The sequence below is a fragment of the Castor canadensis genome, chromosome 4 (assembly GCF_047511655.1).
Source record: "Castor canadensis chromosome 4, mCasCan1.hap1v2, whole genome shotgun sequence".
In the NCBI taxonomy this organism is placed as follows: Eukaryota; Metazoa; Chordata; class Mammalia; order Rodentia; family Castoridae; genus Castor; species Castor canadensis.
In genome coordinates this window covers 49,943,627-49,960,193 of record NC_133389.1, presented here as the reverse complement: position 1 = coordinate 49,960,193, position 16,567 = coordinate 49,943,627, and the positions used below count along the sequence as shown (strand labels likewise).

Below are 16,567 nucleotides of genomic sequence, written 5' to 3'. Positions count from 1 at the left end.
TCAAATAAAAGTGCCAGCAATAGTTCGAAAGTTGGAGACTGTTGTGATAGATTCAAGTAAAGTAGCCACATGGTGAAGGTGGCAGACATGTGGTCTTCCTCCAGAGTCCGTTTCCTCTTTGGAGTAACTTGATTGCATCCTTATGCCTTTATTCACTTTATCCATTCAGCCCCTGGCCAGTCCTGCTGGCTTGGTGAGCCAGCCTCCATTTGTACATCTTCCCAACAGGGGACTGGTGATAGGTTTTGCTCCCTTTCTCTCAGCAGTTACCATGGACTTCCGGCCAGCTAATGTGTCTGCATGCCCTGCTCTGAGTGACAAGTTCATTAGATAAAAAGGGGTACCTGTTGTTCTTGGGTGGATGTTCTGTGAAAAGGTTGTCTTACAGACCCCTTTCTGTCTTTTGGCAGACTCATAAGGCAGGAAATGAACATTACATGAATGTGATCTAGTTCAAGGACTGTGTTGCAAGAACACCCTCCTAGTCTCCGAGCTAGGAACTGAGATTCAAAACGGAGATGGACTGAGGCACAGACACAAACCTTTTGGGCTTGGGAGGAGTTTCTCAAAATCAGTGGTTAAAATTGGCCAGTAGGACAGTTTTCTAAGATTACTCTGTTTAGTCCCACAGAAGAAGACATTGCTTCCTGTGTATAGATTCTCATCTTTTTGTATTTACAGTCAAGATCTGAGTTCCAAAGGCATAAAAACCTTGTGAAAGTGAAGAACTCAAGGGCAATTTCAAAACAAAAGGAAAAGCTCTGGAGTTGGGTAGGGCAGGCCAATCGCACTGCCTAATAGACAGGTGAGAAGATGGAGACCACAGGGGCTCAGGAAGAGTTGGAGAAGGAGCTAGTTCTGCCACAACTGGCTGTGGTACCTCCAGGGGAATTTAAGAGGCTTTGGGGCCTTAGTATGCAAATCTGGGAAGCCCGAGTTTACCTCCTAAAATGCCGTTCAGCAAATGGACCAACTGTTGACAATGCAGTAACATGTCAGATTTCTTCACCTGTCTCTAAATTAGACAGGAAACCTGGGATATTTTCAACATAAAACTCTTTAAATGGAAGTCTTCCTATTTGTTTGGTTGAGTTCTTAGCAAGGTGATTGGTTGGCATGAAGCAAACCATGGAAGTGCTGAGGAAATAAGCATTGTTGAGACAGTGAGCAGATTTTAAAAACTACCTTTGATGTCCTGGGGGAGCTGTCAGACATCAGTTGTGGCTGAGGAACAGTTCTGTTTGTTACTCTGGTACAGGGAACTAACACTTATTACGTTGTTCTAGGCAAGGAAGGATTTCTTTGTGTGTGTGAGTGATGCTGGGGGGATTGAACCCAGGATCTCATGCACAGTAGGCAAGGGTTCTACCACTGAGCTATATCTGTAGCCCTACTGTATCACTCTAAAGTGCTAGACACTATAATACTACCAGGAAAAGGAATCAGAGTTTTGTATCATCCTCAAATTTGACTATAATATAGACTTCAATTAGTGGGAACTGGTAAATGATATAAAAAGATAACTTGAGAAAATGCAGTAAACACAATCTCTCAAATGAGCACATGTCAATTTACACTGAAATTATTAGAAACCAGGAATAGATGAAGCATTCAGATTATTTTTGCTGTGTAGTTACCAGTGCCCACGAGGAACTACTGTTCATCATCATGTTCATTCAGAATAAGGGTCTGGAAAGGAAGCATTGTGTCCTGAGAACACAACTCAGCTCAGAAGTAAGACTGCTAAAAGAAGAGAGGGTGGCTTCCTACAAGGCTTGTTGAGATGATTTTTTTTCTTCCCAAGCACTCTACCACCTGAGCCACATTCCCAGCTCTTTTGCTTTTTTAGTTTGCTTTTCAGATAGGGTCTTAAACTAATTTTTTCTGTCTGGGTCTCCAACTGCGATCCTCCTACCTCTGCCTCTCGAGTAACTAGAACTGTAGCTAAGTGACATCATGCCCAACAGAAACAATTCTTTTCAAATTAAACACACCCACTTGTGTACATCCTACAAAATATTTCTAGCACCCTCCTCCCCAAGTACTTCAGGTCTCTCTACTTCATTTTCCATTCTGATGGTATTTCCAACAAAGATGAGGAAATAGCTACAAGAAGAAGCTGTCTCACGGATCATTGGTGTTGGAACTGATCTTAATGAGCTTAGATTGTGTGACTAAATAAAGTACATTATGTAGAACTGTTGGAGGAATGGTTTTCAGCACTTTTGAGGTAATATATAAAGCATAAATTTGCAAAGCAACTTCATACATACCCACTGGCTCTGTGCCATAGTTTTCTCACCTCTAAAACAGAAGTGATGGTGATGATGATAACTTGGTCAATGGAACTGGGTGCAGTGGTATGTGACCATAGGCCCAACACTACATGGGAGACTGAGCGGGAAGATCATTTGAGCCCAGGAGCTCAATACTAGCCTGGGCAACACAGAGAGACCCTTTTTCTTAAAAAGTAAGTAGTGGAGAAAGGTCTTATATCGCTTCAGCATGAAAATGATCAGAGCCGAGATTCTGGCACTTTCCGAGCACTCAAAAAATATTTATAAATGAATGATGGAAGGAAGTAAGGAGTCATTTGTCATAGGTATCTGTAAAAAAAGGAGTTCTAGGATGGGAGTGATGGCTCACACCTGTAATCTTAGCTACTTGGGAGGCAGAGACCTCAAGGATCATGATTTGAAGCCAGTCTGGGCAAAAAGTTCACAAGATCCCATCTTAATCAATAAAAATCTGGGTATGGTGGTTCTGGCCTGTCATCCCAGTTCTCCAGGAAACATAAGTATGAAAATTGTGGTGCAGGCCTGCTCTGAGATAAATGCAAGACTCCATTTAACAAATACCTACAAACTAAAAAGGCTGGGGATATGGCTCTTTTTATGTTGGGTATTTTTGAGATAGTCTCATTTTTTGCCTGGGCTGCCCTTGAACTATGATCCTCCTGATCTCTGCCTCCCAAATACCTAGAATGATAAGCACTAGCTACCAATGCCCAGCAAATTCTTTTTCTTTAAAAAACAACTTTAGGTGGACATGATGGTATATACCTGAGGACCCAGTTACTCTGGAGACCAAGGCAGGAGAACTCCAAGTTGAGGTCAGCTATGGCTAACCTCAAAATGAAAATACAAACAAAAGGGCTGGGGGCATGGCTCAAGTAGTAGAGCACTTGCCAAGCAAGCACATGCAAGGCCCTGGGTTCAATCCCAGAGAGAGAGGGGGAGGGAAGAAGAGAAAGACAGAGACAGAGAGAGAAGAAAGGAACAACTTTGACAGATTGGCAAAACCATTGGGACTAATACTCTACATATTCATCAGGTGGTTCCTTCATCACTCTCAGGTTCCTTAAGGGATGGTTGCTAGAATACCAAGAATAATAGTGCCATCTAGTGACACTTGTAATTATTGTCTCTAAAACTGCTAATGGCAACTTTTTTAAAAAAAATTCATTTTGGAGACAAGTACAGAGTACAATGTGTGCAATCTGTGATCTTCACCAGTTTCAATTCCAAAAAACCTTTTTCAGACCCAAAAAACTCCTAGATGTTATAAGCACCTTCAGAAAAGTAGCAGGATACAAAATCAATTTACAAAAAATCAGTAGTCTTTCTATATACCAACAATGAACTGACTGAGAAAGAATAAAGGAAAACAATTCCACTTATAATAGCTTCAAAAAAATACCTAGGAATAAGCTTTAGAAAGGAAGTGAAAGACCTCACTAATGAAAACTACAAACCACTGAAGAAAGAAATCAAAGAAGACTACAGATGATGGAAAGATCTCCTGTCTCATGGACTGACAGAATCAATATTGTGAAAATGGCTATATTCCCAAAAGTAATCTACATGTTCAATACAATCCCCATAAAAATTCCAGTGACATTCATCACAAAGATTGAAAAATCAACCCTAAAGTTCATATGGAAGCCCAAAAGATGGCATAGCCAAGGCATCACTGAGCAAAAAGCAATGCTGGAGGCACCACAATATCCAACTTCAAACTATACTACAGAGCCATGACAATAAAAACAACATGGTTACTCGCACAAAATAGACATGAAGACCAGTAGAACAGAAGACTCAGATATAAATCAATGCAGCTACACCCACCTGAATTTTAACAAAAGCACCCAAAACATATGATGAAGAAAAGACAGCCTCTTCAACAAATGTTGCTGGGAAAACTGGATATCTGCATACAGAAAACTGAAACTAGATCTATCTCATTCACCCTGTACAAGTATCAACTCAAAGTTAATTAAGGACCTTAATATGAGACCTGAAACGTTGAAGCTACTGTAGGAAAGGGCACGAATACATTGGAATTAGTAAGCATAGGCAATGACTTTCTAAATAGAACTCAAATGGCTCAGCACCTAAGAGAAAGGATTGACAAATGGGGCTAGATGATACTAAAAGCTTCTATTTAACAAAAGAAATGGTCACCAGATTGAAAAGATGGCCCACAGAATGGGAGAAAATCTTTGCCAACTATACATCTGACAAGGGATTAATAACCAGAATACACTGGGAGCTCAAAAACCTAAACCCCCCAAGAAATCAATGACCCAATGAAGAAATGGGCAAAAGAACTGAACAGACCTTTTTCAAAGGAAGAAGTACAAATGGCTAAAGAAAAACATGAAGAAAATCTAAACATTACTGTCCATACAGGAAATGTAAATCAAAACTTCCTGAAGATCGCACTTCATTCCTATTAGAATGGCTACCATCAAGAACACAAACAACAAGGGTTGGTGAAGATGTGGGGAAAAAGGAACCCTCATACACTGCTGGTGGGAATGTAAATTAGTAACCACTATGGAAAATGGTATGAGGGCTCCTCAAAAAACTAAAAGAAGGACTGCCATAGGATCCAACAATACCCCTCCTAGGGACATACCAGAAAGAATATAAGTCAGGTTACAATAAAAGCACCTGCACACCCATGTTTATTGCAGCACTATTCACAATAGCTGAGCTATGGAAACAGCCAAGAGTCCCCACTACTGATGAATGAATTAAGAAAATGTGGTGTTTATGTACAATGGAATTTTGTTCAGCCATCAAAAAATGAAATTTTGTAGTTTGCATGTAAATGGATGGAACTGGAGAATATCATCTTCAGTGAGTTAGCCTGGTTCAGAAAACCAAGGTCACGTGTTTTCTCTCATATGTGAAATATAGACCCAATGAAAACTACAAGCAATATTATGAAAAACAGGTTACACTAGGGAAGGTCACGTACAAGAGAAGGAGGGTAAAAGATGGAAATTAAGAAAGTGAATGTGGTTGACATACTTCCTATACAAAAATGAATATAGAATTTTTAAACCTGTTAAAATCACCATAAGAAAGGGACTAAGGTAGAAAAGAAAAAATAGAGGGAATAAATCAATTTGGGTTATAATACATATATATATATATATATATATATACATATACATGTATATATATATGGAAATGTCACAATGAAACACCTTGTAAAACTATCTTAAACAAACAAAAATGTCTTTTATTTGTCAAAAACAAAGAACAGGAAGGTAAAACAGGTCCTGTCTGGGGTTGGTACTAGTGGGTGGGGGAGGATATAAGGAATGGCATAGAGGGTGAATGTGGTAGAAGTATTATGTACACATGTATGAAAATGGAAAAATGAGACCTGTTGAAACTATTCCAGGAATGTGGGAGGGTGATAAAGGACAATGATGGAGGGGGTGAATTCAACTGTGATATATTGTAAGAACTTTTGTAAATGCCATAAGGTACCCCCAGCAGAAGAATAATAAATAGTAATAATTAATAAAGAAAAATCTTTTTTTTCTTCAACATATCAGCTTGTGATAGAGGTTCATATTCTCATTGGACTTCCTGATGAGGTTTGTACAAGGAATTTCCATGTGTTTGTATTTCAAAATTGCATTTCTTATACTTTTAAGACATATCATTTTGAGAAGCAATGGTGATATGATTACTTTCAGGACAGATAGTATTAAATATGCACATTGATTATGTTGAAACCCAGAGCATAACACCAGAGCATATAGAGGTTAAGGAACAGAGGAACAGCAGAAGCAAGAAGAGTTCTTTGCTTGAGGCCACCTTGTCTGCCTAAAGGGGACCCTAGGAAAGAGCCACAGAACCCAAAAACAGACTAAAGGTTCACAGGTGCCCAGAAGAGTTTGCCTCAGGCCGCTGATTCTTGGGAAATTTTATCTGCATAGCAAGGCAACCTTTGTTCACTGTGAATTTCCTCCTCTCCCCAAACCTGCCACCACCTCCCCCTAGCAGCCCAGCTCCTGTTCTAGTACTGTATAAATGCCAACCACCTGGCCCTTCCTGAGTGTCATCTGAAAGGCTTCTGCCACATGCACATAGTAAGTTTGTAAGCTTTTCTTCTGTTGATCTATTGTTAATTTATTGCAGTGTCTCAAGGTATTGAGCCTTTAGACAGTACAGGGAAACTTGAACTTCCTATAATACTAAGGTATCTTGATCAGGCTACAGGTACTGTTTACTTAATTAGGAAATCATAGGCTTAATGAGAAACACCCTACCTTGGTCAGAAAACTTAGGGGCTATGCCCTGTCTAGTTAAATAACGTTGAACAAATCAGGCAACTTTTGTAATTCAGTAGTCTTACTACTTATAAAATGAGATAACAATGCTGACAATATCTACTTCCTAGAGTTGTGAGAATGAAACACAATACCAAAGGCTTTTAAGACTGCTGTACAACAGTAAAATAAATAAATAAAAAAAAAACTGATGGTGTTATTGAAACCAGAGTTTTAGACCCAAGGTCCAAATTCCTGGGTTTCCACATGTCAGATCCAGCCATTTGCCCCTACACCCCAAATAAACAGAGGGATTTATTACAGGGTCTGGAACATACTGTGGGAAGAGGCAAAGGAAGCACTCAGTCCATCTTCACCCATCTTCTGGGTACAGACATGAGCTTTGGCTTTAAATAGATAAATAATTAGGACAGAGGGCAAAAGGTATGCATAGTTAAACAGTTCCAGTTACAGGTGTGTTCCAGTGGTCAAGTGGAGCCTGGTTGACCTTTACCTCAGTCTTTATTCTTCAGGGGTTTCAGAGAAGTTGTTATTGCTGTCATCACTTGTGGGGAGCAGTTTGATTCCCAAGACATGATTATTCCTGCTCCAAGTTGCAGCCTCATCTTTATATGTAATTGAGCTCATTTGGTGGGGTGGTCTGTCCTGCATAGCTCTGCTGTTCCTTAGGGGAAGTTTCAGTCCCTTGTCATAAAGATGTTATCGATCATTCCTGTCCTTTCTTCATTCCAAGATGGCCACAGGTCTGCAGGAAAGAATGGCTCGGAACAAAGGACAATAGGTACAAACCGGAGTCAGAAATGCCAAGCTTTTCTCCTGTGTTTAGTTAATTCATGGCCCAAGTAAGGAAGTGCTTTTCAGCAAAAGCAGCTTAAGCACCTCTTACATCATTTTTCTGGGACAGGTCCTGGAGTTGGTCTGTCTGGGGCTCAGGTTATAGCCCCATTGTTTACTAAACTAGTTGGTTTCCTAACCTGGAAAAGTCTTTCTACTCCTCAGTGCTTCACCTGTAGAACAGACATAATGAAAATACCTACCTCAAAGGGCATCCAATGTGTGGTGCTTGATACATACATAGTAAATGCTCAGTATGTTTTAAACTATGCTATTTGGCGGGGGCGGGGGGGGGGGGGACAGCCCTGGAGTTTGAACTCAGGGCCTCATGCTTAAGAAACTCTATCAGTCCTTTTTTGTAATGGGTTTTTTCAAACTATTTGCCTGAGGCTGGCTTTGATCTGTGATCCTCCTGTTCTCTACCTCCTGAGTAGCTAGAATCATGGGCATGAGCCACTGGCATCAAGCTAAACTGAGATTTTTACACACACACACACACACACACACACACACACACACACACACACACACGTTCTTGCTGCAATGTGTTTCTCAAAAAGAGAAAGATATTACAAAGGGAATTTTCATCAACACCACAGTCCTGGGTCCCACAATGCTCTTATGGAATACAGATAAATAGAACACATATGTCAGGTAAGCAAAAGGCACTCAAGAAACAACTAAGTTCTCTTGTTTCTAATCTTGAAAACACCCTACCCCCAGTTTTAAGCAAAGACAGAATAAATGCAGTGATAAATGTGCCAGAGATGGTTACAAGGTAGAGCTGGACAGGAGAAAGTAGACAGGACAGGAGAGGCGTTTTAGAGCCCTCTCCCCATCATCTGAGGCAAGCTGCATTCATCTCTTGCCTGGATACTGGCAACAGCCCCTAACTGACTTCATGCTTCTACTTTTGCCCCTCGATTCCATACACAGTAGTAACGTTGAGCTTTGAAAAATATAAACCATGTTTCTTCTCTACCTAAAGCTTTGACTCCATGCCTGGACTCTGTAGTGAATACGATCCTTTGATGCAAGAGTGTTCTTAGGTTCTCCCCATGCTCCTGCAACTGTGTTTTGGAAGGAGCTGTCTCCTGTGAATGGACACCTCACCATGAGATTCAGAGCTTCTTTGTTGTCATCCAGATCTTGATGTAGGCTCCTACAGTCTCTGCTCAGAATTCCAAATTGTGTCCAGCATGGAAGCAAACAGGCACGACATGTGGATGTAGTAAGGGTGGTAATAGAGTTCATTAAAGGTTAGGAAAAATTATTACAAAAAGCAATGGTGGGGACCCATCTGGCCAGATAGGATGGAAACAGGAAAAGGAAGCAGAGAGCACACTGTTTGAAGGCATTTAAAACCCTGATAACCTGTGCAAGGGGAAAGACCTGGGCAGTTCCTGATCACCAGTAATCCGTGATGATGAATCACTGGGCACATTTGCAATTGAAATAGAGCCCTGGCAGTTCTTAAAAAATTTTTGCAATTGAAAGAGAGGTTTCAATGAGAAAGAAAATGTTCAATCTGAAATGCAATGTTAGCTCACACATGTTTAAGATTCCCAATCTTTTTTTCTATTTCTAGCCTGCTTCAATCTCAGTTTAAGAGCACCTCCCAGAGACCTTTTCTGACTACCCTCTGCTACACATGGCAAGCTCCCCGCACAGTATTTATGTGATATTGCTCATGGTCTATCTGCAAGAGGATTCAAGCCACACGAGGGGAGCAGCCTTGTGTCTTTGTCCTGCTCCCCAGTCATGTTACCTGCCTAGCAGGTAAGAGTGACTGAGAAATGAGTTGTAATGATGGCCAAGATTATCTATTTTTGCCTTTCCTTAAATGTACAGTAATTCTCCACTTGATTTTGTGACACTTCCTGGTCAATAAGGAGCCAGATGTGGACACCAGTACTTATGGGTCCTAGATAGGAGCTTTAGCTTTTCTCCACCTCTGCTCCATCAATAAGAAGTAGGAATAATTCCTCACGGGCGATAAGGATTAGGCAATACCCACGAATGCTCAGTGAACTGCAGAGAACAGTACTCCTGCTCACCACTAGAGTTGAACATCCCTCATTTTAAAGATGATAAAAATGCAGCCCAAATTAACCATACCGAATGAATATGGATTTACACCAAGCTGTAAATCACAAACACCAAATAATATAGAAATGTATTGACTTTCAGAATACCAATGCAACACTTTTAGATGGGGAAATAATAGGTGTTGAACAATGTTGCCGTGCTTTTTTTTTTAATAAATTTTTTTCTTCTGTTTTAGACACTACTTCTCACATTGCTTGACCTTGAGGATTTAAAATGTGCTCATGATACTGTTTTGTTGTCCTTTGCTAAATCTACACTAGATGAACTGCCTTTGGACATACAATGTTGTTTATGATGTTTTTCCTTGGCTTTTTTTTCCTAACTGGGACTTGAACCCAGAGCCTTGGGCATGTTAAGCACAAGCTCTACCACTTGAGCTATACTTCGAGGCTACTAATCATTTTGTCTTCTATTTTTTACCTGGCATAGAATTTTCTGAAATTTTCTTCAAGTAGTCAGTTACCAGGATTATTTTTCAATTTCAGCAATGACTACAGAATTGTTATAATGTAATGGAAATGTCTTGACACTTTTAGGCACTTGAGGCTTTTCCTAGACACCATCGTGGGTCCAGCATTTTGAACTCTGGAGTTAGGTGCTGTTAAGATGGAACTGTAACTCTCACTAATAATAATGACTCAGAGCAACCACTCAACTTCTCTGAACTCAGTCCCTGCACTTGACACACAGCACTAGAGGCTGGGGTAGAACTCAGTATGCTTTGTATAGGCGAGACCCTGGTTCAATCCCAGCATTCCCCAATGTCTAAAAAAGGAGTCCGGGGGGTGGGGTGGGCGCTAATGATCAATCTCATAAGGTCGTTGGGAAGATTCATTCAAAATCATGTGAGTGCAATGCTCCATACTTACTAAATGTTCAGTAACAACTACTCACTTCTTCAGAGTTTTGCTTCTTCTTCTTACAATCGTAGATCAATAAAACCTTTAATACTTTCCAGATACATTCTATATTTATCATACATGTGAAATATCAACTTCACCATGTAATTAGAAGTTGTTAACCTAAAAAAGAACTACCCCCACTACCACTCATTTGTTCAACTTGCCATTGTATTCCATTTGAGTCAGCATAATCTTTATTTCAAAATAGCATTTATTATTAAAAAAATGTAAAAATCCAGCAAAACCAGAAATACGGATATATTTTCCTGGGTTTTCACATTTGTTGATTTTTATTCACAAACTGCTTTTCAATACAATTTACAACCTTGTCCCCATTTCCAGTCTGATTATACAAGTGCTAAGTAGCTGAAAGGTCTTGAATAAATACATCAAAAAAAGAAAAAGAAAAGAAACCAAAACTGTGAAACTAAGTTGCATGCAACAGGTTCTAGAAGGGTAGGGTAGAGGAAAGAGTGAGATAATGTAACTGTAAGGTTTTAGCTGAAGTTCTTTCCATCATCTTTGTCTTTTGCTCCATGTTTAAGGATACTCATGAATTCGTTGTAATTGAAATTTCCCTTTTTGTCAATAGGGGCTTCTCTGTACAGCTCATCCACTTCCTCATCTGTAAACTGATGGCCCATGGTTGTCAGCAGCTCTCTAAGGTAATCCTCCTGAATGGTGCCTGGATGGTGAAAGAAAGCAGGGAGTCATGAATACTTCATGGCACTTTAATGGTTCATTTCTAAATCAAGCCAATCTTACAAAATATTTCAGAATATCCATTATCTACATGAGCAAAATAGATTAGCAAGCTAAAGCCACTGTATAACTATGTCATTATTTTCCATTTACGTTTGGAGTTGCTGATGACTATTAGATCATTCAAAAAGCTTAGAAATAGATTATATGCTTATAAAATTAATCTTAAGCAAGTATTCTCTAAATGTTAAAAAAAACCTAGGAGTGGGGGAGTGTAAAAAAAACACCTCTATTTCAGAGATATAAAGTCAAATAAAAAATAAAAAAGTGGCTGCTCAGAACAAAAGGCAGTACTGCCAAGGCCAAATGTGCAGGAAGAAGGCACATTGCTGAGCCATGGTGGGGAAGCAGCAGAGTGTGTGAGGGATATCTTAGGCGATGTGGTCAGCAAGCAGAAGGTTAATGCAGACGAAAAAGAGAAATCTGAAGAAGAAGAAAAGAAAAAATGAGAGGAAGAAGAAAAGTGAATAGCCAGGCTTAATGGCTTAATGGATTTTTAAAAGTTTCTCCAGAGGTCCAGTAGAATGAAGAACAGAAAACAAAGCAAAACTCCAAGAAAAAGAAAAGGACAAACCTAAGACTTTAATTGTTCATGCTAGCAACTAATTTTTTAGAGGTTGAATGTCTCTTGAAGAGTAGTATTCATTGTCTGAGAGACTATTTAATGGACCATAATTCTCCTTTTGATTTTCAGGAAGCTTAGAGCCAAATTCAAAGACAAATAATACAAACTATAGCTTTAGAACCTAAATATCTATATCCTGCTCATTTTCAGGTATATTGTCCTAAAAATAAATATCTTTATTCATTTTTTCAAAACTAATTTGTTTCATTTCCTTAAAAGTATTTCATCAAAGAAATAGCATTTACCTGTTGCTTCTTCATCAAAGCAAGCAAAAGCGTTTCTGATGACATCTTCTGGATCTGTGCCATTTAACTTCTCACCAAACATGGTGAGGAACATGGTGAAATTGATGGGGCCTGGAGCCTCATTCATCATGGCATCAAGGTAGGCATCAGTAGGATTCTTCCCTGGAAGAATTCACATTTTCACATTTAAAGACTCATTTAAAGAACGCATTTCAATAAAGAAATTACTTGGCTATTATTATGTTACCAAACATTTTTTAAAAGTTACATCACAGCACTTGAAAGTAATTTTTCACTTAACTTTTCTTAAGAACATTTTAAGGGGTTAGGATATAGCTCAGTGGCAGAGCACATGCTTAGCATATAGAACGTCCTCAATTTCATACTCAGCACCACAAAAAAAAAAGAATGTTTTTTAACAATTTGAAAAATGTTTGAGACATCATTACAAAAATGCATTCTGGGAGCTGGGGAGGATATTCAGGGTAGAAAGCTTGCCTAACATGCTCAAAACCCTGAGTTCAATCCCAGGACTACACCAAAAAAACCCACAAAAAGCCAGCACCTGGACTTAGGTTGATACTGTATATCAACCTTCTGTTCATTACTTTTCATTGAAAACAAAACAAAAACCTGAACCTATGAACCAGGAAATGCCACACTATTCATCTCGAATGTTGGTAATATTAAAGGTTGATTAGGGGAGTCACTTCAATACCAGTTATTTTAAAAACTTAAATATTTCTATTTCTAATTGTGATGCACTTGTTCATGAATTGGTATGCTTCAAAATTTTTATTTATAAGTTGGCCATTTAAGTTAAAGTTATTAGGTTGGTTTGGGGATTGGTAGCTTATTTGGAACAACATTTAATTAAATACTATTAGGTTGTCAGATAGCCAGTGCTTACACATGTTGCTGAGCTGGAAGTCTTGACAGCATTGTTTGCAAAGGGAAATATCAGCTCCAGCTGAGAAAGAGTCTTCTTTCACTACAATGGTGAAAGAACTCTCCTGACTCTTCTCCAGGAGGTGGGAGAAATCCCCTGGAATGGCCAATCAAAGTGGGAATTTCTGTAGGGCCCATGACGTGGGGCAAACAGCAAGAATTTCAATTGTACTACTGGCTATGAGTCCTGTTTTGGGCAGGGGGGTGAAGGGGGGAGGGTGGCAGAACTGGGATTCAAACCCAGCATTCCAGATTCCACACTGTGTATTCAGTGCCATTCTTGTCTACAGCTTCCTTTTTTTTAATCTGTAAAATGGACTAGTTGAAAGGTCCCTTTAGGCATTAAGTCTGCATGATTCTATATAAAGGAACATTTGTTAGTCTGATGTTCATATCTAAGGAAGTACCTAAAACTTAACCCAACTAAGTGCTGATGATAGTCAAATCATATGCAAACTGCAAACCTGGGAATTGTGGTGAAATTTAAATACCATGTTGGCATCAACTTCACTGCACCGCAATCCTGTCTCATTATACCTATTTAACCAAAGAATCACCGAATAAGTGAAAGTAGTTTTTAAAACTCTGCTTTTCAATTGCAGGTTTAACACAACTTTCTTACAGCATTTTTTTGAGAGGAGGGAAGGGGGCTGTAACCTGAAGTTGTTCCGAGAACTCTGGGGTAAAAAAGACACAGAAATTTAAAAATGGATTGGTTTAGGCTAAGCACTTATGGACTCATTCAAGGCATCTGATGTAGTTTGTTGATCTGAAAGGTAAATTTAGGTCTATTTAAAGACTTCCCCCAATGGGGAGGTCCCAGAAGCAGCCTCTTGCCCTATTACCACTTGTTCATTCAACACATATTTATTGAACATCTACTATGAGCAGGGACTAAGCAAGTACACACAGATATTTTGAATGCGGAAAACACTGGATATAATCTTCCTACAAGTCAAAGAACTCTTGATTCTAATCTGACTCTGGGGTAAAGGAAATGTTGCAAAATGTTAGCAGTTGAATACAGGTAAAAGATGCACAGGTATTCACTCTTCTTTTAACTTTTTGTAAACTTGAAAGTTTTCAAAATAAGGTTATGAGGGAAAAAATCAAAATAAAAAATAAAGAACAAAAGCTAGCTAATCAGTTTGTGGACACAAAAAGTAAGCCAAAGTACCTCTCTCTCTTTGCCTTTCAGCCCTGCGATACTCTTACTGGGGAGTCAGCCAAGCAGGAGAATAACCCAAAATGTGGAGCCTCACTCAGTATAGGCCACGTCTGCCTCCAGTAGCCCCAATTCCCTCCAGCAGGGGCTAATCAAGGTCCTGCCTGCCTGCCACTTGGCCCTTTTCTCCCAACAGTAAAATCATTGCTGACTCTGGGCAGAACTTACACAACCATCCCTCTTATCCTTCTTTTAAAGGTCAAAACAAACAGTAACAAAATCATAGGAGGAATAATAAGTTCACTCCCATATACCCAAAATAACAAATAGCAGTTTATGGTTGCTAAAAAACATTTCTTTCATTATTAAAAAAAGTATGCATAATACTGTTTAAGTCCCTTTCCTTCTATTCCCTTTTTGAGTAACACTGCCCTTCCTCCCCAGGGACAATCATTATTATTCATTTTTGTCACCCTTTTCTTTACATCCTGTTCTCAATCTTTATTAACTATAGTATATTACTAGCTCTACTTATTATTCATAATTCTGATATTTTGCTGCCTAACTTATCTGCTGGCTTTCAGTCTAACAGTCCTAAAGTATGTAGCTAACAAGAACGTAAGCCTATCCAACCACAGTACCCATTCCTGCAGGTTTATCCCCTCATGTCTAGCCCAGTTCCAATATTGCACTACCACACCCAGAAATCTCTCTAAGGCCTTCTAAGACAAGGAGAGGAATATCTGTACATAACACAAAAAAATGACTCAAAGAGATGAATTATCATTTGGAGGAAAAACATACAAAAAATGTAAAGTCTACCTAAAGAAGCAAGCATATCATGCAGATCTTCCTTATCAATGCAGCCATGTCTGTTCTGGCCGATCACGTTGAAGGCCTCTTTGAACTCCTGGATCTGTGACCGGTCAAACATAGCAAACACATTGGAGGTTGCACGCTGAGGGTGCTTCTTGGGGGTCTTGGTCTTTGCCTTTTTGCTCGACATGATGGCTGTTTAATTCTGGAGTTAAAAAGACCATAAAACAAAAAAGAATATATGACACTAAGCAAAAAGAGGACATACACACCTGAAGTTACTAAGAATATCTTAAGATAGAATTATTACTTAACTGGGTAGGAAAAAGTACACATCTTTAAACTTTATTTTCAATGTGACAATTAAGTGGCTGAAAAAAAAGTTCACAGTTTTGAACGAATTAAGAAACAAAATAGGAGTGGTAGAGTGCCGGGAAGTGTGAGGCCCCGAGTTCAAACCCCAGTGCCACCAAAGAAAAGAGAAACAGAATAGAGGCCAGGCATGGTTGGTGATGGCACACACCTACAAATCCAGTACACCTACAAATCTGAGGCAGCGAGATCTCAAGTTCAAGGCCAAAACAGAGTACATAGTGAGACCCTGTCTCAAAAAACAAACAAAAAAGGAGGAGAAAGAAGAGAAGAAAGCAAAAATTACTGATGCACTTTCCCTCAAATATCATGGGACTGATTTTTATCAAGTAGAAATTAATTTAAAATAGTGAACACTAGTATTTACTGAGTACTTACTCTGTGCCAACCACTGTTTTGAAGGCTTGGGGATCCCCACAGAGAGGCTTCAAAACTGATTCTTACCCTCACAAGGATTGTCTCATTTAAATCTTACAACAATCAAAATCAATAGGTGCTCTTATTATTTCATTTCCCTAGCAATATAACATAACCTCTGTAAGCCTCAGTTTTTCATATTTGTTACTATAATGCAAGGCAAGAACTAAATGAGATACTGTATATAAAGAGACCAGTATAGTCAGCACATGATGTATGTTCAAAAGGTGCTCATCTTTAAAAAACATGCCTCATGCTTCAAACTGCGACTCTTCTGATCTCAGCCTCCCAAGTTGCTAGGATTACAGGCATGAACTACTGGCACCTAGCTCTAAGGTAACTTTTGATCCAATGTTATTCAGTCTTCACAACTGTCCTGAGATCGGTACTACCTAAATTAAAACAAAACAAAACAAAACAAAAAAACCAACAGTCCCTATGTTATTAAAGAACTTAATTAAGGTTGCCGAAAGAGAAGTCTAGCCTTTGCCCTTGGCTCCTAAGAGGGGATCTCTAGGCTCCTTGAATTTCCTGCCTGATAGCTGCAGTACTGGGTTGACCAGACAGTCTAATGATGGGAGTTATGGTGGGAGATTTGGATTATGTGGTATCAGCTTGACCTATAGAGCAGCTGAAGACTGATGTTAGCCAAGTTGGCAGCTATGTAATGGAGTCCCACTAAAATTCTGGACATCAAGGATTAGGTGAATTTCTCTGATTGTCAACCCTCTGTATATTGCCACACATTGTTGCCAGGAGGAGTTAACACTGTCCATG

At 39.3% G+C, this 16,567-nt stretch overlaps 1 protein-coding gene across 1 annotated transcript; it reads right to left on the bottom strand.

Moving 5' to 3' along the window:
- Positions 1-10,751: 10,751 nt before the first annotated feature.
- On the bottom strand, positions 10,752-15,224 carry LOC109676493 (myosin regulatory light chain 12B-like). The gene is made up of 3 exons (XM_020152880.2): positions 15,008-15,224; positions 12,073-12,234; positions 10,752-11,125 (listed from the first exon to the last, which is right to left on the bottom strand). Exons 1-3 carry the CDS (start codon positions 15,189-15,191, stop codon positions 10,938-10,940), a joined length of 534 nt encoding a protein of 177 aa, XP_020008469.1. The 5' UTR covers positions 15,192-15,224; the 3' UTR covers positions 10,752-10,937.
- Positions 15,225-16,567: the final 1,343 nt, after the last annotated feature.

Excerpts from the sequence above, each read along its gene's own strand:
- LOC109676493 (XM_020152880.2), bottom strand. The coding sequence starts at position 15,191 with ATGTCGAGCAAAAAGGCAAAGACCAAGACCCCCAAGAAGCACCCTCAG. Across the intron at positions 12,235-15,007 it reads TGATATGCTTGCTTCTTTAG|GGAAGAATCCTACTGATGCC; the intron begins GTAGACTTTACA and ends GAATTCTTCCAG. Across the intron at positions 11,126-12,072 it reads CTTTGATGAAGAAGCAACAG|GCACCATTCAGGAGGATTAC; the intron begins GTAAATGCTATT and ends TTCACCATCCAG.